Raw genomic sequence first — 23,336 nt, forward strand, 5'->3', positions numbered from 1 at the left:
TCACAGTTATGACGCAAAGTCATGGTTCTGACTTTTTAATTCATGTTGACCTTTTAAATTCACAATTTTGACTTTTTATCTTATTTTTGACCTTTTAGATCCTCAATTTTAATTTTTTAATTCATATTTTGACCTTTTAAACTCATGATTATGAATTTTTCTCATGCTTTGACCTTCTTAGCTCCTTACTTTGACTTTTATCTCATAAACTGACCCTTTAGATCACTGATCATCAACTGGTGGCCCGAGGGCCGTATCAGGACCCCCAAAGCTTCCAATCCGGCCCCCAGAAGATCATGAAATTCAGAAAAGGAGGAAACATAGATGTTGTGGTTTTAAAGGTATTGTTTTACTTAAAATGTCTGCAGCTGTTTAACCCCCAAATTATTATAATAACAATTAATATTGAAACATTTTTAGATTAACTAAACATTTTATCTTTTTTTTTTTTTTTTATAGAAATTCACTTGTCAGCCATTAAAAGCAATTTTATTTTAGATACTAGACAGCAGCAAAATGGCACAAAGGGACAAAAATTGGCTGGAACAGCGGTGAAAAGAGGTTAAAATGAGGCAACAATTGGTAAAAGAGGTACAAAGGGGCAAAAATGGTCAAAAATGGGTTAAAAGTGGCAAAAATGGTACAAAACCAGCAATTAAAAAGGGTTCAAAAGTGACAAAAAAGATGAAAAGTGGCAAAAAAATAGTTGAAAAGATGCAAAAAATGATTAATAAGTAGCACAAAAGGTTTAACACATGAAGAAAAAGTGGTAAAAAAAAAAAAGGATTACAGGATGGCAGACATCGGCAAAAATATTAAAAATGATCTTAAAGTAGTGAAAATATACAAAAAAAAAAAAGCCTGGCAAAGTGGTGAAAAGGGGTTAGACAGCGCAAAATGGGTTGTGGACTAGCACGAAGGGACAAAAATTGGCTGGAAAATGGGTGAAAAAAGGTTAAAATGAGGCAAAATGGGTAAAAGAGGTACAAAGGGGCAAAATAGATGATAAGTGGTAAAAAAAATAGTTGAAAAATTGCAAAAAATGATTAATAAGTAGCACAAAAGGTTTAACACATGAAGGAAAAGTGGTAAAAAAGGATTACAGAATGGCGGAAATTGGCAAAAGTAGCAAAATGATTTAAAAGTGGTGAAAATATACTAAAAATAGCCTGGCAAAGTGATGAAAAGGGGTTAAAAGTGGCAAACAGGTGCAATAATCAGCAGGAGAGTGGCTAAAAGGATTTAGAGTGGTCAGATGGGCAAAAAATGTCAAAAATTATCAAAATGGCTTAAGAGTGGCAAAAAAATGTTGCAGAAATGGCCAAATGAAGTTGTGAAAAGGGATTAAAAGTATCAAAAATGGGTTAATATTGGTGCTAAATCACAACTGGGGAGGTCCAGTCTCCAGTAGAAAATACTAATACTAATACAATATTATGTTAAATAGGCCAAAATATGTATTTAATTTTTGTTTGTTTGAAAGTCCGGCCCCCAGAGTCTCTCTAAAAATTAAATCTGGCCCTTGTGCAAATTTACTTGATGACCCCTGCTTCAGATCCTTAATTTTAAATTTTAAGTCATATTTTAACCTTTAAATTAAAAATTTTAATGTTTTTCTCATGCTTGAATGTTTTTAAACTGTTGATTTTGAATTGATCTCATATTTTGACTGTCAAGAATCATGATTTCAACTTTCTATCTCATATATTTGCCTTTTAAAAACTTTAGTTTGACTTTGTGCTTAGGTTTTTTCCCCCATAATTCATTGCTGGTGAAAGTAAGGTCTACAGTTTATGGTTAAATGTGGACCCTGCTCGGCCCTCAGGTTGGACCCAGATTCAGAACCCGACCCCTGCTGTCTCTGGTTGATTTTCTTGTCATTTATTGGTGGTAGTAAAATACATCTTGAACTTTGTATTTGACTTGTGTGATCGTGGGGCTGCTGTGTGATTAATTTATCATATAAGATGTGCATATATTGGCTCTCAGTGGTCATGTGTCTGTTCACCACACACCAGTCTAAACACATGTGATGTGACATTTATGACTGCGACACCCCTGACCCATCGCTGCTACAAGATGGCAGATGAGCCGGAGAGATAAACTGAACGTGTAAAACAGTCAGCCACCAGTAATTATACCCTCAGATAGCCAGCAGCTCTGAAACCTCCCAGTCTTCCCCCGCTGAAGAAGCCCGCACACGCTCAGGATCCTTAGATCAGACTTACAGCACAACCACCATGAGGCTGGTTCTTCCAAACCCGGGGCTTGAAGACAGGATCCCCTCTCACGAGGACCTGGAGAGGATGGAGAAGGAGACGGCAGCAGACAGGCCCAAATGGGACAACAAGGCCCAGTACCTTCTCACCTGTGTGGGCTTCTGTGTGGGACTGGGCAACGTGTGGAGGTTTCCCTACCTGTGTCAGAGCCATGGGGGAGGTAAGCTCGTCTTATCTGTAGCTTAAATATTAAACTAATTCAGCTTAACCGGCTTTAGAAGAACTGAGAAGAACAAGGAAAGGAGACAAAAACTTCTGGAAATGCTGCTCGGTGTCATATTAGGTTTAATAAGTACTGGACAGGTTAAAGTATAAGCCTGCATGTGCTTTTGATTAAAACTTCAAAATAAAATCAGGATTACTTTATAAAATTAAAGATTAAATCACGTCTGAATTCTTATTCCTTAGTAAGGTGATTTCACCTTTTTCATGGCTTCTCTGTCTTGGTGTCTGTTCTATCCAACAGCATAAAAATGTAAAGAAAATGATGTTAAAGCCTCACTTTTTCTGTTTTACTTGTACCAGCTTTATGAGTGATCTTTAAGAGAAAGGATTGAAGAGTGAGATAAAATAAAAAATGGCTCAAATGTTTCTGAAAAGCAAATAAACTCCATTAGAAGGCCTATAAAACCCTGATGTGTCACCTTAAGGCTAACATCTGCACTTAAAGTGATTCAATGGTTAAATATTAACCAGCATAGTTAAATGGACACTACAGTAATACAATAAAATGTCCATTTACAGCCAAGAACTACTGGTGTGTTAAACCGCCGTGATTTTCCCCCCCAGCTTTTACACAGGGAGAGCTAAAGACCAAACTCAGAGGAATCATCAACTACCAAAACCAGAGGTTTTCTACTGAATATGGAGCCTGCTTTCAGGTTCTGTGAACTCTCAGGTTAGCGGTCAAGGGCGTCGTCACACATAAACAACACGGCCATGTGCTGAGGCGTCGCTCAGATAGCACGGCCACTTATCAGACAAGCATATCTACAGATGTGGACTTGGAACAGGATAAAAACTCAGAATTCATCTGCAAGTGCAACAAAAAAACAAACAGCTCATTACGTTAAGAAATAACACTGTATTCTTTAAGATTCAGACACTTTGATGACACTCATCTGATGTTTTTCACTGCCTTGAGAATGACACACCAGCAGCTCTTTGAGATCCAGATCAGCTTTTCCCAAATGTCGGTACGCCACGGCCAAAATGAAAACCTGAAAATCTACTGTGGCCCACCAAAGCACAACATGACTCCATGTTTTAATCTCATAAACAGAATTTTAATAGGATCTTTGCAGAGGACATCAAGCAGCATTGAAGAACACCCCTTAGACACCACATGGAAAAATGCTACCATGAAGGCCGTTTTAACCATGGCCATGTTTGTGCTAACGGTGTTTCCTCAGCTGATGTCTGTCTCACTCATTGGGATGGGAAATCCGTATCTTTTATTAGAGATCCGGATCATTTGGCTCAGCTCAGCAGAGCTGGTTGTCTGGCTCCCCAGCAGTGTTAAATTCATCGACTTAATCTATGACTAAAACTATTCTTCAACAGCCTTTTTCCATGACAAAAACTAGACTAAAACTAACAAAAATAGATCTGTGATGACTAAAACTGACAAAAACTAAGTTAAGTTTATGTCAAGATGAGGACATTTTCCAAAGATTTTTCATCTTTAATCCTCTGAACATAAACTAGACGACTCAGCCAGACTGTCCAGACTGTGTGGAGACCACACACCTGCCGACCTTCCTACGACCTCGCGTGATCACGTGACTTCAGAAAAAAAACAAAACACGGATGTCTGTTGGTACCGTCTTGCTGTCTCTCCACAACAGGCTGTCCTGGCGTGTGTTACAGGTGAAGCAAAAAATATAATACAAGGGAAAGACTCAGGGTGAAATCCTGGCTGAAATTAAGGTACTGTTGTGTTCATGGTTGTGAGCGGTGAAAGTACGTATGATCTGGCTGTGACGCTACCCAGTCTGCTCACTCTCATTGGTTGTTGTGGGTACTCCGTCAGCGGCACTATGACCTAGAATCGTAAATATCAAATGTGTTTGATATTTACGATTCGGGGTTTTGGAGGCTACAACGCAATTTGGAGTGTCAAAACAATCGTGTTGACACCACACACATGCAGACTACTCAGACAAACAGTCGTTTGCGACGAGGCTCCTCTCAGGATACACCCCCATGATCTTCAGGGGAGGCAAATCTTGCCCTGAATTGGGCTTAAAATCCTGTAGTGTGTGGACGGCTTTAGGCACAAAAATTACTTTTGCAGTCCTAGGAGAGGAGATTCAGAAGTGTGTATATTTTATGCACTACACCACAGGATATATAACCACCATTACTTCTGCTTTCTCTTAAACATGCTCATGAGAGACAGGTTGCTTAAATATAGCTGATATGTCCCGTTTTCTTTGAGAATGGATGGGCTGACAAAGCTTTAAACAGGCAAAGGCTTTTAACTAGGGCTGGTAACATTAACGCATTAACGCTTGTGATTAACTCTTTAAGTGCCAAAGTCGCAAAATTGCGCCAAGCAGCATTGCTGAATTAAATAGGCTGTAGCTGCAACTATGGTGCCTAAGGTGTTACTACTTTACACCAGGAGATGGCGGACATGAGTAACTTCAATCCCAGCAGCATTTGTGGGCGTGTTTCTGTTCAAAGTTTTGGAGAGAGAGAGTTTTGAAAGACGCACCCCCGGTCGAGGAGACGAGGAAGTGGTGGTTGTAGTTGGAGCTTAACAGAGAGAAAGAGAGCGAATTATAGCGAGAATACTCACAATGCCGGGAGGAATAGAGGAATATTCACCCTCTGACATGATGTTCAGTCGCCTGATGAATCCATGGGTGAGAGTGACGGTGCGTCTGTGAGCAGCGACAGCGAGTTCGTGCTCCATGACATTCCACAAGCAGCACATACTGAAGCCGATGCGTTGCCTCACCTTGGCCGGGGTGGGAGTAATCGGCGAATGCCAAGGAAGGGATGTGGTGGGGGTATTAGGGGTCAAAACACAGCAAATATTGACGGAGGTAGTGGGAATAAAAAACACTGAGGAGGTAGGGGCAGACGCGTTAGAAGCTGTGGGAAAAAATGCACAGCCAATGGCGGTGAAGGCTGCCATTGGCTGTGCATGTTTGTGATGTCAAAATATGCAAATTAGATGAGTGAATTTACTCCCATCACAAACTCTGAGTCATACTGAAGATTTTTCTCATTTACAGTATGCCTTTATCTCTTGATTCTACACGGCTCTCACTGAATGTTACACACCCGAGCTTTAAGATAAAACCTAAACTGTGGGTACATGCTGCAGTGATGAACTGTCTTTACACCAAAGCACAACCAGTCTGAAGTTCCACCTTCAGGTAAAGCACATCTTTGCTAATGTTAGCAAAGATGCTAACAACAACAAAGGATCAAGCCATGGTCATACCACTCTGTTCAGCTGCTGCAGGACAGTTTTCTCCTTCAGCTGCTCAGATTAATGCTGAAAAGTTCTCCAGAACTTTGAGACAGTCCTGTTTGTTAACAATATTAATCCAGTGTAGAAATCCACAGTGGAATCAGCAAAATTGAAGTTAATTAGCGAACTTTACGAGCTGAAGACAGAAAATATGATATGTTCAGTTAACCTCAGTACATTAGACCTGTGGTTCTTAATCTCGGGTTTGGGACCCCATTGGGGGTCGCGAGACACTGAGAGGGGGTCACCAGGTGCCTTAAAAACTAAGGATATTTTCTAAATTACACTGTTGCCATCTTAAACCAGTTTTACCAAATTTAACCCATTTTTCATCACTTTTTAACACCAATTTTAGCACATTTTTGCCACTTTGCCACCCATTTGTGTCAATTTTAAACCCTTTCCTCCACTTTTTTCTGCCTGTTTTTGACACTTCTAAACCAATTCTTGCCACTTTTTGCCTGTTTTTGACTCATTATTACCACTATTAACCACTTTATACATCCCATCCATCCATCCATCCATCCATCTTCTTCCACTTATCCAAGATCGGCTCGCGGGGCAGCAGCCTAAGCAGGGAAGCCCAGACTTCCCTCTCCCCGGCCACTTCATCCAGCTCTTCCCAGGGGATCCCGAGGCGTTCCCAGGCCAGCCGAGCGACATAGTCTCTCCAGCTTGTCCTGGGTCTTCCCCGGGGCCTCCTCCCAGTGGGACTTGCCTAGAACACCTCACCAGGGAGGCGTCCAGGAGGCATCCGGACTAGATACCCGAGCCACCTCATCTGGCTCCTCTCAACGTGGAGGAGCAGCGGCTCTACTCGGAGTCTCTCCCGGATGACCGAGCTTCTCACCCTATCTCTAAGGGAGAGCCCAGACACCCTGCGGAGGAAACTCATTTCAGCTGCCTGTATCCGTGATCTCGTTCTTTCAGTCACTACCCACCGCTCGTGACCATAGGTGAGGGTGGGAACATAGATCGACCGGTAAATCAAGAGCTTCGCCTTTCGACTCAGCTCTTTCTTCACCATGACAGACTGATGCAGAGACCGCATCGCTGCTGACGCTGCACCGATCCGCCTGTTGATCTCCCGCTCCATTCTTCCCTCACTCGTGAACAAGACCCCCAGATACTTGAACTCCTCCACTTGGGGCAGGATCTCATTCCCAACCTGGAGAGGGCATTCCACCCTTATCCAACTGAGGACCATGGTCTCAGATTTGGAGGTGCTGATTCTCATCCCAGCCGCTTCACACTCGGTTGCGAACCGTTCCAGTGACAGCTGAAGGTCACGGCCTGATGAAGCCAACAGAACCACATCATCCGCAAAAAGCAGAGACCTAATCCTGAGGCCACCAAACCGGATGCCCTCAACGCCCTGGCTGCGCCTAGAAATTCTGTCCATAAAAGTTATGAACAGAACTGGTGACAAAGGGCAGCCCTGGCGGAGTCCAACACACACTGGGAACGAGTCCGACTTACTTCCGGCAATGCGGACCAAACTCTGGCACCGGTCGTACAGGGACTGAACTGCCCTTATCAGGGGGTCCGGCACCCCATACTCCCAGAGCACCCTCCACAGGATTCCCCGTAGGACACGGTCGAATGTCTTCTCCAGGTCCAGATCTGATGTCCACGCGATGTTGCAAAGGCGTGTCAGCCACGACAGCCCCACAACATCCAGAGCCTTGAGGAACTCAAGGCGGATCTCATCCACCCCCGGGGCCCTGCCACTGAGGAGCTTTCTGACCACCTCGGCAACCTCGGCTCCAGAGATAGAAGAGCCCACATCCGCGTCCCCAGACTCTGCTTCCTCCTCGGAAGGCGTGTTGATGGGATTGAGGAGGTCTTCGAAGTATTCCTTCCACTGACCCACAACGTCCCGAGTCGAGGTCAACAGCGCGCCATCTCCACCATACAAGGTGTTGACAACGCCCTGCTTCCCCCTCCTGAGACGCCAGATGGTGGTCCATGGCCTCTCTGAACTCCTCCCACGTCCGAGTTTTTGCCCTGGCAAGCTCTGAAGCCGCAAGCCGCTTGGCCTGCCGGTACCTGTCAACTGCCTCTGGAGTCCCACAGGCCAAAAAGGCCTGTGCATTATTCACTAATTCAAGTGATTTTCACCCATTTTAAATATGTTTTTAACAAAAGTTATTTTCATTTAAAGAAGGCTCTTTATTACACAATAAATAGAAAGAGATATTTGTTTCTTTGATAAGAGTGGTTATTATTTAGGTCAAACGAAATATGGTGTTTTACAGCTTAACTGTACATGGGGGGTCCCTGGTCTCTGGTACCTTTATTTTGGGGGTCCGGGGCTGAAAAGGTTGAGAACCCCTGCATTAGACGACTGTATTCTATTTGTTATGACGTATTCAAATGTCACATAAATATAGGAACATTTAGTTTTTAATGAGAAACTTCAATAGATACCACTTGTAGTTTAAATATTTGCCCTTATTTTGTCTTTCCACCAAACTATAGAAAGTACTGATGAGGACTCAGATCAGCACTTTAATGTGCTGTACATAGAATTAAAGAATAAAAATAAAACACTTGACAATAACAACCTTTAAAAATCTGAAAACATAAAAATATACTATAGAAAATGCTGTGATTAATCACAGCGTTGTGATGTGATTAACTTGATTAATTTCTTTAATGGAGTAAAGCACTGTCTTTAAAATCAGCTTTAAAAGATGGACAGTTTTTACCCAGCAGAATGCTAACATTAGCTAAATAGCTAACTTATAAATGCTTTTATGCATCAGGTCAGTTCAGGAAAGAAGCTCTTTTATCTTTAACTCACTGAGGACCCTCAGGCATGCAACTGAACAGAGAAGGGAGAAGCATTTCCCATCAGCCCATGTGCTACTAGAGTGTCTGTTTATCTCGGGGTGAAAAGATCGTGTTGTAGTAAAAGCTTCAGTAAAATAATCTGATTTAATTTAATTACCCCAACAACGACAGCAGGTGGTAAAAGTGATGCTGGAGATACGTGATACGTTATCTCAGGATTTCAGAATGATTGTTCTTAATGGATTAAATCTGTGATTCAGCTTTTCCATATCAGCTGACTGAAATCTCTGGAGTCCATAACTGTCCTGATAAAGGAGCGCACTTTCAGCCCTGAGAATATGCCAGATTTGTCATGTTTGATAGTGAAGTCCATAAAAACTCCATGTTGTTTCTGTCCTCAAACAGGACATGTGAGAGTTTCATCTGAAGTCTTTGAAGGCTGATATTTTATTTAACTGGTCTAACGTTTAAAAATCTGCATATAAAGGGAAAGTATTTTCATGCTCATAAATGTGTTTCAGTGATCAGACATGGTTGCGGTACACGAGGAGCTTCTGTGGTAACACACATATTTCCTTTATCTGTGCAGTTATCTAAGCTTTGGTTGGTGTGTCCCCAGGTGCGTTTATCATCCCGTTTATCATCCTGCTTGTCTTGGAGGGCGTCCCGCTGCTGCACCTGGAGTTTGCCATCGGCCAACGCCTTAGGAAGGGCAGCGTGGGGGCCTGGGCGGCAATCCACCCCTACTTGACTGGAGTCGGTAAGATCATATCAGTGATACTGAAGCTATAGTAAAAAATATATATTCTCATCAATCTACACTCAGTACCCCATCATGGAAAAGTGAAGACTGAATTTGCAAAAACACTTGAAATTTAGCTCACATTTCTCTTAATCATTGCTAAAATGTTTCCACACCTTGATTGGAGTCCACCTGTGGTAAATTAAATTGATTGGAAATGATTTGGAAAGGCACACACCTCTATAGAAGGCCTCACAGCTGACAGTGATATCAGAGCAGAAACAAAGCCATGTGGTCAAAGGAGCTGCCTGCAGAGCTGCAGAGGCAGGCTTGATTTCTACGCACTATGAAAAAAGCTGCTGCACTGAAGATTCCCAAGAGCACAGCAGCCTTCACCAGTCTGAAATGGAAGAAGTTTGGCACAACAGGACTCTTCCAAGAGCTGGGTGCCAGGTCAAACTGAACAATTGGAGGAGGATGGTTTTAGTAAGAGAGGTGACCAAGAACCTGATGGTCACTCTGACTGAGCTCTAGAGATCCTGTGTGGAGACAAAGTTCCAGGAGGAAAACCATCCCTGCAGCCCTCCACCGATCTAGGTTTATGGCAGAGTGGCTAGATGGAAGCCTCTTTTCATTGAAAAACAGGTGAAAGCACACTTAAAGTTTGCATAAACCTCCACATGAAAGCCCGTTTGGTTTTTAAGAGTTTCATGCGACCTTCCCAAGTTTGGGTCAAGCCTTATGTAATCTAACTCTTCTGGCCTCCTGCTGTAGAGTGCATCATCTATGACTGAGAGAAATGTGCGTGGTGCCTACACTGATTGTATCAACATTCTCTCAGAGACACCACCCACTGGTTTCTGAGGTGAAATTTTGAAGACCATCAACACCACACACTGTATTAGAAATGCTTTCAATCACAGATAGCAATGAGTCGAGTCTGTTGCCTCTGTCTCTCTTTTTAAATATTCATTTTGAGGGTTTTTTTCTTTTTTGTAAAGTCAAACAGGGATAAAAGAGTAGGGAATGACTTGAACCCAGGCGTTAGGCCAGTGTTCATCAACCCTGCTCAACCAAAGTGCCAAATTGTTGAAAAATTATTTTTGTAAGAGCCACAATCAAAGTAGTGAAAAGTGGCAAAAACTGGGTTAAAGGGGTAAAACAAAAAAAAGTGAAAAGTGACTAAAATAGGCAAAAAGCAGCAAAAGCTTTGGAAAAAAAGAGTGAAAAGTGACTAAAATGGGAAAAAAGCAGCAAAAACGTTGGAAAAAAATGAATGAAAAGTGACTAAAATGTGCAAAAAAATGGCAAAAAACTTTGCAAAAAAATAAGTGCAAAGTCACCAAAATCACCACAAAGCAACAAAAACTTTGCAAAAAGTGAGTGAAAAGTGACTAAAATTGGCAAAAAGCAGCAAAAAAGTGGGAAAAATAAGAAAAAGTAGTATTTTATGGCCAAATGCAATGTAAAGTGGATAAAAATGGCAAAAAGAAGTGGCAAAAACGGGCCAAATGCAGTGAAAAAGGATTAAAAAGTGGCAATAAAAAGGAAAAAAAGAGCAAAAATTGCAAATAACAGCACTGGAAATGTACAGACAAAAACAAGTCTTGACAATTGAAGTCTACTGTACGAGTGTGTGAAAGAAACTGATTTATGCATCTTGCAATAGATAGTTTCTGAGGTCAAAATTTCTCTTTTTTTAAGGTTTCAAGGCATTAAAGAGCCACAAACGATCACAAAAGAGCCACACATTGAGTATCACTGCACTAGGCCATCTGCAGCCCAGGTTTCAACAACAGAAGTGCTAATCAAGCTCCAGTCTGTTTGCACTAGCTTACCTTCCATCTAAGACAAAGAGCTGTAGCAGGCCTTCAGCCTCCTTTCAGACAGTCTTAGCTGGATTATCATCAAAACGGATGTTCAAAAAAAGAAATAGGCCACTTTTTACCTCGGATCTTCACTTTGGTGCAAACCATGACTCTGTGTTTGTCCCTTCCTGTCAGGTATTGCATCCATGGCTGTCTCATTCTTAGTGGGCATGTACTACAACACCATCATCGCCTGGGTGATGTGGTATTTCTTCAACTCCTTCCAGGACCCCCTGCCGTGGAGTCAGTGTCCTCTCAATAAAAACCTCACAGGCACGTGCCCCTTCCTTCAGTTGTTCCCCTGTTCATTAAACCTTTTCCAGATCATTATTATTTCATTGTCTTTTCTACATTTAGGTCTTGTGTCTGAATGTGAACGCAGCACTCCGGTGGACTACTTCTGGTACAGAGAGACCCTGAACACCTCAGAGGCTATAGATCAGAGTGGGGGTCTGCAGTGGTGGATGGTGGTCTGTTTGGTTACTGCTTGGAGTGTGCTCTACATCTGCTGCATCAGAGGGATCGAGACCACAGGCAAGGTAGGATCATAGTTGCAATGAGGCCTGGATCCTTGCGTTATTTATGAGCAATAAAACAGACTAAATGTAACATTATACCATGTTAAGCTGCATTTTAAAGGCCATAAACATTTACTGGGCACCTGCGGCTTACCACTGTGTTTGCATTTACAGTCACAGGATAAAGTTTCCATGCGTGCACCGACATTTTTGATTGATTTTGCAGAAGAAATAGACCCTTTCACCTTTCAGCGGGATAAAAAAGATGTAGCTAGCATTTATGCAATAACATTTTATTGTCTCAGTGAAGGTGACAGGGTCTTAGACTCCAAGGGTACATTCATTTTTGCAGTTTCAAGCAGAGCAGTGCCACCAGAAAAGTCATATGATTGCTAAGATTCAGTGAATATTACAGTAAACACAACTGCTTTAGCTTAGTTTAGTGCAGCAAAAATGATTGATTTACTTCCACGTGTGCTTTCTTGCCTCTAAAAAGAGTAACTGTTGTTTTTTCACTTAGGAAAGATCACTTTATTCCTGCTTCCTGTGAATAGTTAAGTTTAGCTGATGCAGATTTCCTTCATTCAGCTCTGTTCTAAACACACAGAGAAAATCTATCCCTGCATCTTCCTCTCATAAAACAAACTCAAGTACATGCAACACTGGTAAAAATGTGCTTACAACATCAGCAGAAGTTCCCACTTGAGCAGTGATATATTTCCCCTCATTCAAAAACTGCTGTTGAAGGATTTTAGACATTAAAATTCTTGTTCTGTCTCTCAGGCTGTGTACATCACCTCCACTCTGCCTTACGTCGTCCTCACCATCTTCCTCGTCAGAGGTCTGACTTTAAAAGGATCAGTGGATGGAATCAAGTTCCTCTTCACACCAGACGTAAGCGCTGAAAAAAAATGCAATTTCAAAAAATGCAAATACTTGCACATTAACCAAGGAGCATTGCATGTCAGTGAGTCATTTTGTACATGCACTCTTGACTAATCAGCAGTGTTAAACAATGTTTGTCATCAAATAACAGCTGGTGGAGCAGGTCAGCCCTGATTTGAACAATAAATCTGAAAGTCCAGATATTAAAGCGCTTTTATTTGCATGAATTAGATTTCTACATCATGAAACTGGAACAGTTGCTTCATATAGTAAATGTGTTTTCTTTCTCTTGTTTTATTTCCAGCTGAATGAGTTGATGAACCCATCAACATGGTTGGATGCAGGCGCTCAGGTTTTCTACTCATTCTCTCTGGCCTTTGGAGGTCTCATCTCCTTCTCGAGCTACAACCCTGTTCAGTAAGCACACTTACATAGCCATCAGCATATAATGAGTCTACATTAAACCTTTCATAATCATACATTGAACAGGGGCGTGGCACAGGGGGAAAAGGATAATGATTACCCGGGCCCACAGCAGGGAGGGGCCCTGGAGAAGCCTGCAATGAAAATTTTGTTTTTATTTATTTTATTTTATTAATTAGTGTCATTATTGAATTAAAAGCGACTAAATGAATCGGTCAACAGACTGAAATTGATATGAAATAGAGTAAAATACAGTACTGAGGGTCTCCTGCTCATCCCTGAAAAATGTCCAAATGTCCAGCGCTGCAAAATAATGCAAGTAAGTTTAATTTAACCATAGTAAAATTATTGCTGATGAATGGGGAAATTATAATTCAAAAATAGATTAAAATGCATAGATATTTGTAAAAATGACGCAACATTTGTTGCCCAATTAAGGTGGGCCCTGTGTAATATTCTCCCTATCTACGCCCCTGTAGAATAAATGGTCTACTTTGCTTTTTGTATCTGTTTATTTTTTCATTTCAATATAATTTCAATAGAAACAAAAATGTAACTGAAATGAATGTTCATAGAATAGATTAAAAAAACATCTTGCTGCTTTTATTTTTCAGCAATAACTGTGAGCAGGACGCCGTCATCATCGCCCTGATTAACGGCCTGACTTCTGTCTTTGCTGCTACTGTCATTTACTCCATCATCGGCTTCAGAGCTACAGAGCAGTTTGATGCCTGCCTGGAGGGGTATGTGCGTGTTATACTTTTACAGTAGTTCCTTTAACTTTTAGGGGTCCACGATCACGCCAGCATGATTTCATGACAGCATGAAATAAAAGCCATTTTGCATTGCAATCACTGCGTGTGGAAAGCGTGATCTTTAAGCCTTCTTTCAGTTTTTGTTTGATGTCAATCGGCCAAGTACAACAGGAAATATGATCATTTGAATTTTTTATGAAAAATTTATGTTACATGTAGGGAACAGTGGACCACTGTGCACTGGCATTCTTTCATAATTTCAGCATTTTGTAATTTCTTTTTAAAAATGACAATATATTGTTTAAATAACAACTTTCAAAAATCCTGTTGTTGGAGTGTTGTGTTTTTTTGGAGGCCCTAAATCTAATTAATCAATTAAACTTAGAAAAATAGTTTTCGGGCTGCATGGTGGTGCATGGGTTGGAGCTGTTGCCTCACAGTAAGAAGGTTCTTGGTTCGCTTTCCAGTCTGCCTTTCCATGCAGAGTTTGCATGTTCTCCCCGTGCATGTGTGGGTTCTCTCTGGGCACTCTGGCTTCCTCCCACCACCAAAGACATGCTCATGAGGTTAATTGGTGACTCTAAATAGGCCGTAGGTGTGAATGTGAGGTGCCTGGTTGTTTGTCTCTATATGCGATTGACTGGCGACTAGTCCAGGGTGTACCCCGCCTCTTGCCCAATGAAAGCTGGGATAGGCTCCAGCCCCGCGACCCCTAACGGGATAAGCGGTGTAGAAAATGGATGGATGGATGGAAATGTAGGCAGTGCTGATAAAGATTATACTCAAAATGAGAAAGGTATACATTTTCTGAGTGGTTTATTTTGTCAAAAATGGCAAAATATCCAGTAGATCTCTAAGGGTTCATTCATTCAAGACTACAGGAGTTTCTTTCACATCGTTAGCTTGCTCCTGGAGATGACATTTAATGGTTCAATTACCCTTCCTAAACCATCTCTTCCAGGAACATCATGCTGCTGCTGAATGCTTTCGACCTCGCTGAAGGGAGCATCACAGAGAGCAACTACGATGAAATGCTACAAAACCTCAACAGCACGGTCTCAGGATCACAGATCATTGAAGGGCTGGACCTCAGCAGCTGCAGCCTGCAGACTTTTCTCAGTGATGTATGATCATTCCATCAAAATGCAACTATTCCTCTCTATGTTAAAAAGTCTTCTGCAGCTGATTGCTCGCTTACTTCCCAGGGAGTGGAGGGAACCGGTCTGGCCTTCATCGTGTTCACAGAGGCCATCACAAAGATGCCCTTCTCTCCTCTCTGGGCCGTTCTCTTTTTCATTATGCTCTTCTGCCTCGGCCTCTCCACCATGTTCGGAGCTGTAGAGGGAGTCGTGGTTCCTCTGCAGGACCTGCAGATCTTCCCTAAGAAGTGTCCTAAAGAAGTAGTCACAGGTGAAAGATCCCAGAGACCCATGCAGCCAGGTGTGACTGTCATGGTTTTAACGGAGTCATCCTGTGATTTCAGGGCTCGTGTGCCTTGTATCCTTCTTGATCGCCCTCATCTTCGCTCTGCAGTCTGGTAATTACTGGCTAGCACTGTTTGACGGCTATGCAGGCTCCATCCCTCTGCTCATTATCGCCTTCTGTGAGATGACGGCCGTGGTCTTCCTCTACGGGATCGACAGGTACGCTGTTAAGACACTTGATGAAATCACTTTTAATGTACCAAATCCAGGTTTAAACAATCAAAGCAGACTTCAGAGTCTTTTTTTTGTCAGGTTTAACAACGATATCAAGTTCATGATTGGGCACAAACCCAACATCTTCTGGCAGGCCACGTGGATCGTGATCAGCCCTGCGATTGTCTTAGTCATCTTTGTGTTTTACCTCATCACTCAAGTCAACGCCCAGCTCACGTACATCACCTGGAATCCCAGCTCGGTATGACTGTAGTCAGCTACATGCTCCGTATGATCTGTAATGCTTGTTTTTATCCTGAAGTGTACCCCTTGTTGTGTTTACAGGTGAACTTCCCAGTGTTGGAGAAGCTGCCCTACCCCAGCTGGGTCTACGCTATCATCTTCATCCTGGCCGGAGTTCCCAGTCTTCTGATTCCAGGGGTTGCTCTGTTTAAAGTTCTCCAAAGACACTGCTGCAAGAAAAGCAACAACAAAAGTATTTCTGAAACAGAGTACTAAGCACAAAATATAGTGTCAAGTATAAGGAGCATATACCAGGCTCTAGGGGGGCATAAACACCTACATATGTTTGATACACATGCTAAAACACACACAAGAGCTAGTGCAATGTGGATTATTTATTTGAAACTTTTCCTGATAAATTTTGCTCTAAAATGATAAATTAACTTTTTTTTCCGTCAGTGTTGATGACCAGACCACTGTAGATAGAAGTGTTGTGTATTTTGTGAATGTACATACTGAGGTTGTATCTGAAGAATGTTAAATCATTTTCATGTGAATATCACTGTCTCTTTGTTAAAAGGCTAAATAAACTGTCGCTGCTCCAGTGCATAACCCTGAATTAAATCAAGTGACCAGATTTTAGTCTGTATTTTCTTATTTTCATCTACTTTTGACACTCTTTGTCCATTAACTTCCATTTTACCAGAAAATAGCCTTTATTAAAGTCTGTAGTTTTGAAAGATATCTCATAAAATCTGATGCAATTCTTTTCAAATCGTTATTATTATCATTATTATTAAACTGTTTACAGAGTAATCTTGCTTGATGAAATAAATCACCAAAGATGATTAAATGCAGGGGTAGTTTGCTTTAAGATTTTGATTCTGGCCTCACTGCATGTCCCTGTATGTCACTGATCATCAACTGGCGGCCCAGGGGCCATATCAGGGCCCCTAAAAAGCTTCCTGTCTGGCCCCTGAAAGATCATTAAATTAAGAAAAGGAGGAAAAGAAGATGTGGATTTAAGAGTATCCTTTGGTTTAATAGCGCCACATTATGTAATAACGCCACATTATGTAATAATGTAATAAATTTTCAATTCATTATGTAATAACCCTGCATTTTGTGAGCCACTAAGCGGTTAGGGTTAGGGTAAGGTAGTAGGGTATACCCTGGAGCCCACCTTAAGTCCTAGGGTTAAGGTTAGGTGTTTAGTCTAGAGCAGAGGTTCTCAACCTTGGGGTCAGGACCCCATTGGGGGTCGGGAGACACTGAGAGGGGTTCACCAGATGCCTTCAAAAAACGAAGAATATTTTTTTAAATTACACTGTTCCCACTTTACACCAGTTTTACCAATTTTTGCTGCTTAAACCCCATTTTTGTCCATCACTTTTTTCTGCCTGTTTTTGTAACTTCTTGCCACTTTCTGCCTATTGTTACCTCATTATTGCCACTATTAATTACTTTTTACACCCCTTATTTCCCATTTTAACCACAGTCATCACATTTTTGCCAGTTTATATCAATTTTTCATCCCAGTCCACCTAATTTCCCTAAATTTTTTGCACTTTAAAGCCATTTCAGCTAGTTTTAATCCACTTTTACCACTTTTTGTACCCATTCTTGCCAGTTTAATCCATTTTTGGTCATTTTTTGGCCACTTGTATCTAATTCTTGCCACTTTTAACCCATTTATGTTCTTTAAAATCCAATTTCAACACCTTTTCTACCTTTTTTTTGCCTTTTTTTTTTTTTTTTTTTTTTTTTTTTACCCATTTAAACATTTATAACAAAAGTTATTCCATTTTAAGCTTAATTTCCCAATGGACCATGATTTTGTTGACCTCCAGGCCCCTAGTTTGGCTGGATCCCAGAAACCTTCCCCTTTATCACTCCTTATGGGTGGCCTTGTCTCCACATAACTATTCTTGAAGGTGCATGGCTGTTCAACTACCTTCAGGTACAGTGGGGGTCCCCGGTCTCTAGCACCTTTATTTTGGGGGTCCCAGGCTGAAAAGGTTGAGAACCACTGGTCTAGAGCCCTGAAGGGGGGTTAGGTTTAGGCATAAGTCACTAAGCGGTTAGGGTTAGGGCAAGGGAGTTGGGTAGGGCATACCTTGGAACCCACACTAAATCCTATGATTAGGGTTATTACATAATGTGGCGTTATTACATAATGCGGCGCTGTGTCTGCAGCTGTTATATCCATCCCACAAACAATTTACATTGAAATAGTTTTAAAATGACTTAACATTTCTTGTTTTTACAGAAATTCACTGTCATAATCAGAAGATATGTAATAAAGGGTTAAGGTTGGCAGCAGTGCTGCAAAAATGACCAAATAAAAAGGTGAAAAGGGGTTAGAGTAGCAAAAATGGGTGATTAGTAGCAAAATGGGTTGTGAAGTGGCACAAAGGGACAAAAATTGTCAGAAAATGTTGTGGAAAGGGTTTAAAATTTGGTAAAAGAGGAAAAAGGGGCAGAAAGTATCAAAGATTGGTTAAAAATGACAAAAAAGTGTGAAAAAGTGATGAAAAGAGGTTATAAAATGGCAAAAATAGAAGAAAAGTGTCAAAAATGGATAAAAGTGGCAAAAATGGATAAAACATGCACGAAAAGTAGTTTAAATGGGTCAAAGAATGGCAAGATTTTGGTTAAAGAGGCAAAAAGTATTAAAAATGGGTTAAAAGTTTCAAAAATTGTTTTAAAGTTGCAAAAATTGTTGAACTAAATGTAATGAAAAGGGGTTTATGAGTGGCAAAAATAGAAGAAAAGTGTCAAAAAATGAGTTAATACTGGTATTAAATCACAACTGGGAAGGACCCATTCTCTTGGATTTTCAGGGGCCCAGCCAACTCTGTTGTCAGGCCTGTCTTTTGTGGCCTGCTGCTTAATAGGGACAGATCTCACTGGTAATGCCTAAAAATGTTCTGTGTTTAGAAAGAAAATCCTAATACTACTACAATAATATTTCAGTCAGACCAAAATACTTATTTAACTTTTGTGTATTTTAAAGTCCAGCCCCCAGAGTTTCTGTCGAGACTAAATCTGGCCCTTGTGCAAATGCAGTTGATGACCCGTGCTGTACATGGTTCTGTGAAAGTACCTTAGGGGCAGATCCAGGATAGAAGAGAGCTGCCTATTGCATTTTCTGAAGCTGTACATATGGCAAGAAGGTAGCGTCTGATCCACAGAGCATGCACAAAGGGCAATTCCACCAAAAGTGTGCACAAAATGCATGCAAACTGTGCAGCCGTGCACAGCCGAGCTGTGCAATCAGCACCCTATCAAGTTTTATGCATGTAAATGAGGGAATGTTCAAAAATTTGGTGCAAAAATTCTCCCCTCATTGTGCAAACAAGGGTAACACTTCATCTTAGCAGGACCTGTTTACAATAGTGATAACCTAGTAATTTTATGGTATTTATCCTGAAACTTCATAGTAATAAGCATGATTATCTATTGATTACTCAAGAATAAGGTTGCAATTACACAGAAATAACATGGAAAGTAATAAGCAATAACTCAGAAGTCCAGATATACTAAGAAAGTATACTTATAATATTGTGGCTATGCTTTGGTAAGTAGGTGGTATTAAACCCTAACACTAACCCCTAACCCTACCCTGACCCTAACACTAACCCCTAACCCTACCCTGACCCTAACACTAACCCCTAACCCTACCCTGACCCTAACACTAACCCTACCCTCATAATACTGTGACAATTCTTTCCCCCCTCTCATTTCTCCTCTCTAACTAAATCAGTGGTTCCTGTGAGAAAAAGCTTTTCTATTATTGATGGGCTGATGATTTTATAAATCAGTCATGGTCAATATAATTTGGCTGTGTTACAAAAAAAAAAATCACAAAAAAACAACTCTTTAATGTCAACGTGAAAACAGATTTCTACACAGTAATGTCAATTAAACAAAAATGTTTAATGTAAAATCAGTGATTGCATAAATATTCCCCCCCTTTACAGTGACTGACCAGAGGTTCAGCCACTACTGCTAGAAGTCTCAAAATGAGGAAATGGGGATCACCTGAGTGCAGTGGATGTGTATCAAGTGGTTTTAGTATGAAGACACCTGTGTCTGAAAGGTCCAGTCACTGGTTGATCAGTATTCATGGCTACCATTACACCATGAAGACAAAAGAACACTCCAAGCAACTCAGAGAAGGGATCATTCAAAAGTATAAGTCAGGGGGTGGATACTAAAACATTTTACCAGACACTGAACATCCCCCAGAGTTCAGTTAAATCCATCATTTAAAAATGAAGGAATATGTCACATGTGTAAATCTGCCTAGATCAGACCGTCCTCACAAACTGAGTGAGCGTGGAAGAAGGAGACTAGAGAGAGAGGACACCAAGACACCTATGACTACTCTGAAGGAGTTCCTAGCTTCAGCAGCTGAGATGGAGAGACTCTGCAGACAACAACTGTTGGCCGGGTTCTTCACCAGTCAGAGCTTTATGGGAGAGTGGCAAAGAGAAAGACACTGTTGAAGAAAACTCAGATTCAATCTGGACTAGAGTTCACCAGAAGGACTGTGGGAGACTCCATGGTCAAGAGGAAGAAAGTTCTTTGGTCTGATGAGACTGAAATGGAGCTTTTTGGCCATTAGACAAGACGTTAAACACACCATCCCCACTTTAGAGCACGGTGGTGGCAGCATCATGCTGTGGGGATGGATCTTGGCAGCAGGCCCTGGAAGGCTTGTAAAGGTAGAGGGTAAAATGAATGTGGCAAAATACAAGAAAATCCTGGAGGATGATCTTATTCAGTCTGTTAGAACACTTGGGGGAAGATTTATTTTCCAGCAAGACAGTGAGCCGAAGCACACAGAGAAAGCTACACAGAAATGGTTTAAAGACAACGAAGTGAGTGTTCTGGAGTGGCCGAGTCAAAGCTCAGACCTCAATCCAATAGAGAATTTGTGGCTGAACTTGGAAAGGGCTGTTCGCACCTGATCCCTGTGCAACCTGACAGAGCTTGAGCAGTTTAGCAAAGAAGAACAGAGTTAAATTTCAGTGTCCAAGTGTTAAATTTCCAGATGTTTGAGCCTGACTGAGAACTATCCACACAGACTCAGAGCTGTGACTGCAGCCAAAGGGGACTCTACTAAATACTGACTTGAATTGAGTAGATATTTCTGCAGCCACTTATTTTACCTTACATAGTTTTGTGTGACTTACATTACTTTGTGGAAATCTGTTTTTACTTTGACATTAAAGAGGGTTTCTTTTGTAATATTTTTTGTCAAAAAGCTAAATTATATTGACCATGACTGATTTGTAAAGCAAACAAAAGGGTAAAACATGCCATGGGATGAATACTTTATATAGGCACTCTATGATAAGTGTATCTGAATACAATATCACTACAGTTCCTGCTGGTGTAATGGTCAGGTGGTCTTCAGCACGCAGCTAACAGCAGCTAGCTAGCTAGAAGCTAATTACCATTTGCTAATTAAAGGCCAAGGTGTTAGCAGGCCAGTCGAGTTGATCCACACCAAACTCTCTCCTCCATGTCTTTATGGACCTTCCGTCGTGCACTGGTGCACAGTCATGTTGGAACAGGAAGGGGCCATCCCCAAACTGTTCCCACAAAGCTGGGAGCATGGAATTGTCCAGAATCTCTTGGTATGCTGAAGCATTCAGAGTTCCTTTCACTGGAACTAAGGGGCCAAGCCCAGCTCCTGAAAAACAAGCCCACACCATAATCCCCCCTCCACCAAACTTTACACTTGGCACAGTGCAGTCAGACAAGTAGCTACTGTTCTCCTGGTAACTGCCAAACTCAGACTGCTCCATCAGATTGTCAGATGGAGAAGCGCCATTGATCACTCCAGAGAAGGCGTCTCCACTGCTCTAGAGTCCAGTGGCGGCGTGCTTTACACCACTGCATCTGACGCGTTGCATTGCACTTGGTGATGTATGGCTTGGATGCAGCTGCTCGGCCATGGAAACCCATTCATGAAGCTCTCTATGCGCCTCAGCATCTGCTGACCCCGCTCCATCATTTTACGTGTTCTACCACTTGGTGGCTGACTTGCTGTCATTCCCAATGGCTTCCACTTTGTTATAACCACTGACAGTTGACTGTGGAATATTTAGGAGCCAGGAAATTTCACCACTGGACTTGTTGCACAGGTGGCATCCTATCACAGTACCACGCTGGAATTCACTGAGCTCCTGAGAGCGAGCCATTCTTTCACTAATGTTTGTAGAAACAGTCTGCATGCCTAGGTGATGATTTTATACACCTGTGGCCATGGAAGTGATTGTAACAGCTGATTTCAATGATTTGGATGGGTGAGTGAATACTTTAGGCAATATAGTGTATGTCTTGACTGTTGGCTTCAAAACAAACAGCCCCTCACAGGGATAATACAGTGAACCTTGAATAACACCGGTGATGTGTCAGTATCTATCGTTATAACATACAAAGAATGAGACGTTTTGCAAGGTGGGTACACACAAACAGCTAATGGTATACAGTAGCCTTTGATATGCCTGGGAACCTCTGAGCCAGAATGAAAAAGAAGTAGTCCAGTAAATGGTAATGATAAATGGACTTGGGTTTTTATAAGGATTTTAAGCACAATATTCAAACCCATTCACTCCAAATTAACACACTGATGATGAAGGTTGCCATGAAGAGTGGCCATCAGTGTTTAATAACTTCATTCCTGCTCATTCACACACCACTAAGGCATCATCGGGGGTAAATTAGGGGTTAAATGTCTGCCCTAGAACACATCAACATGTGTCTGCAGGAATCAAACTCCCAAACTTCTGGTTGCAAAAAGAACGTCTCTTCCTCCTGAGCCACAGTCGCCCCAGATGAAGTTAAAAGTAGAAAAAACAACAAGAACTTTTTAAAGTGACACTGGAACAATGCCACTGAAACTTCAAAGTATCAGGCTGTATAATACACCATTTGAAGTTTTATCTTATCTGTTAGCTCACTTGTTATTGAGTCACAAACAGCTCTGAACTGCTGCTTTTAAATGAGATGACTTTTCATAGCAAGGCCAAAAGTACGGAAGAAATGATGCACATACTGTATGTAATGCAAAGCCCATTTAAATGCAATCTTGGTACTGATTTTTATTGGTTTGCCAGCATTGTAAACCTGTCTTTAAATGCCAACACCTGTTTTCTCAGGTTATTAATCGTATCGAGGAAGTGTGATAAGGCTTAAATGAACTCTCCACCATCAGAGAGCAACAACAGTCATTCAATCAAAACACATACAGTGAAGATTGAATTTAACGCATGACGTTCTTCAAGAGAGACTCCATTATCAACCAGAGGAAGGTTAGTTAGTGATTTAAAATGATTGTTTCTGCTTACAAGTGTTCTTTATCAGGCCAACGAGAACATCCCTCTGCAGTAAAACAATTTGATTTCTCAAGGATTACATGAGGCATGGCCTGATTGTGAAGATAAGATGTGAGGGAAAATGTTTGGTCATCATTAAGAGCAATGTTACTCAATCCTGCTCACCCAAAGAGCCAAATTATGGGAAAATACATTTGCAAGAGTCACAATCTGAGTGGGGAAAAGCAGCAATTAAAACAAGTTAAAGGTGGCAAAAATGGTCAAAAAGCAGCAAACACTGGGAGAAAAGTGGCAATGTGGGTGGAAAGTGACCAAATATTGAGTCACAAGTGGCAAAAATGGGCAAAAATC

At 41.4% G+C, this 23,336-nt stretch overlaps 1 protein-coding gene across 1 annotated transcript; it reads left to right on the forward strand.

The window, feature by feature from the left end:
• The first annotated feature begins 2,237 nt into the window (after positions 1 to 2,237).
• LOC121524068 (sodium-dependent neutral amino acid transporter B(0)AT1-like) lies at positions 2,238 to 16,196 on the forward strand. The gene is made up of 12 exons (XM_041809250.1): positions 2,238 to 2,439; positions 9,182 to 9,322; positions 11,308 to 11,445; positions 11,530 to 11,711; positions 12,474 to 12,584; positions 12,880 to 12,992; positions 13,613 to 13,741; positions 14,715 to 14,877; positions 14,959 to 15,163; positions 15,237 to 15,396; positions 15,490 to 15,652; positions 15,736 to 16,196. The coding sequence occupies exons 1-12, from the start codon at positions 2,241 to 2,243 to the stop codon at positions 15,907 to 15,909; spliced, it is 1,878 nt and encodes a 625-aa protein (XP_041665184.1). The 5' UTR covers positions 2,238 to 2,240; the 3' UTR covers positions 15,910 to 16,196.
• Positions 16,197 to 23,336: the final 7,140 nt, after the last annotated feature.

This window comes from Cheilinus undulatus, linkage group 16 (assembly GCF_018320785.1).
Source record: "Cheilinus undulatus linkage group 16, ASM1832078v1, whole genome shotgun sequence".
NCBI classification, from domain to species: domain Eukaryota; kingdom Metazoa; phylum Chordata; class Actinopteri; order Labriformes; family Labridae; genus Cheilinus; species Cheilinus undulatus.

Excerpts from the sequence above, each read along its gene's own strand:
- LOC121524068 (XM_041809250.1), top strand. The coding sequence starts at position 2,241 with ATGAGGCTGGTTCTTCCAAACCCGGGGCTTGAAGACAGGATCCCCTCT. Across the intron at positions 11,446-11,529 it reads TCTCAATAAAAACCTCACAG|GTCTTGTGTCTGAATGTGAA; the intron begins GCACGTGCCCCT and ends TTCTACATTTAG. Across the intron at positions 15,653-15,735 it reads TCACCTGGAATCCCAGCTCG|GTGAACTTCCCAGTGTTGGA; the intron begins GTATGACTGTAG and ends TTGTGTTTACAG.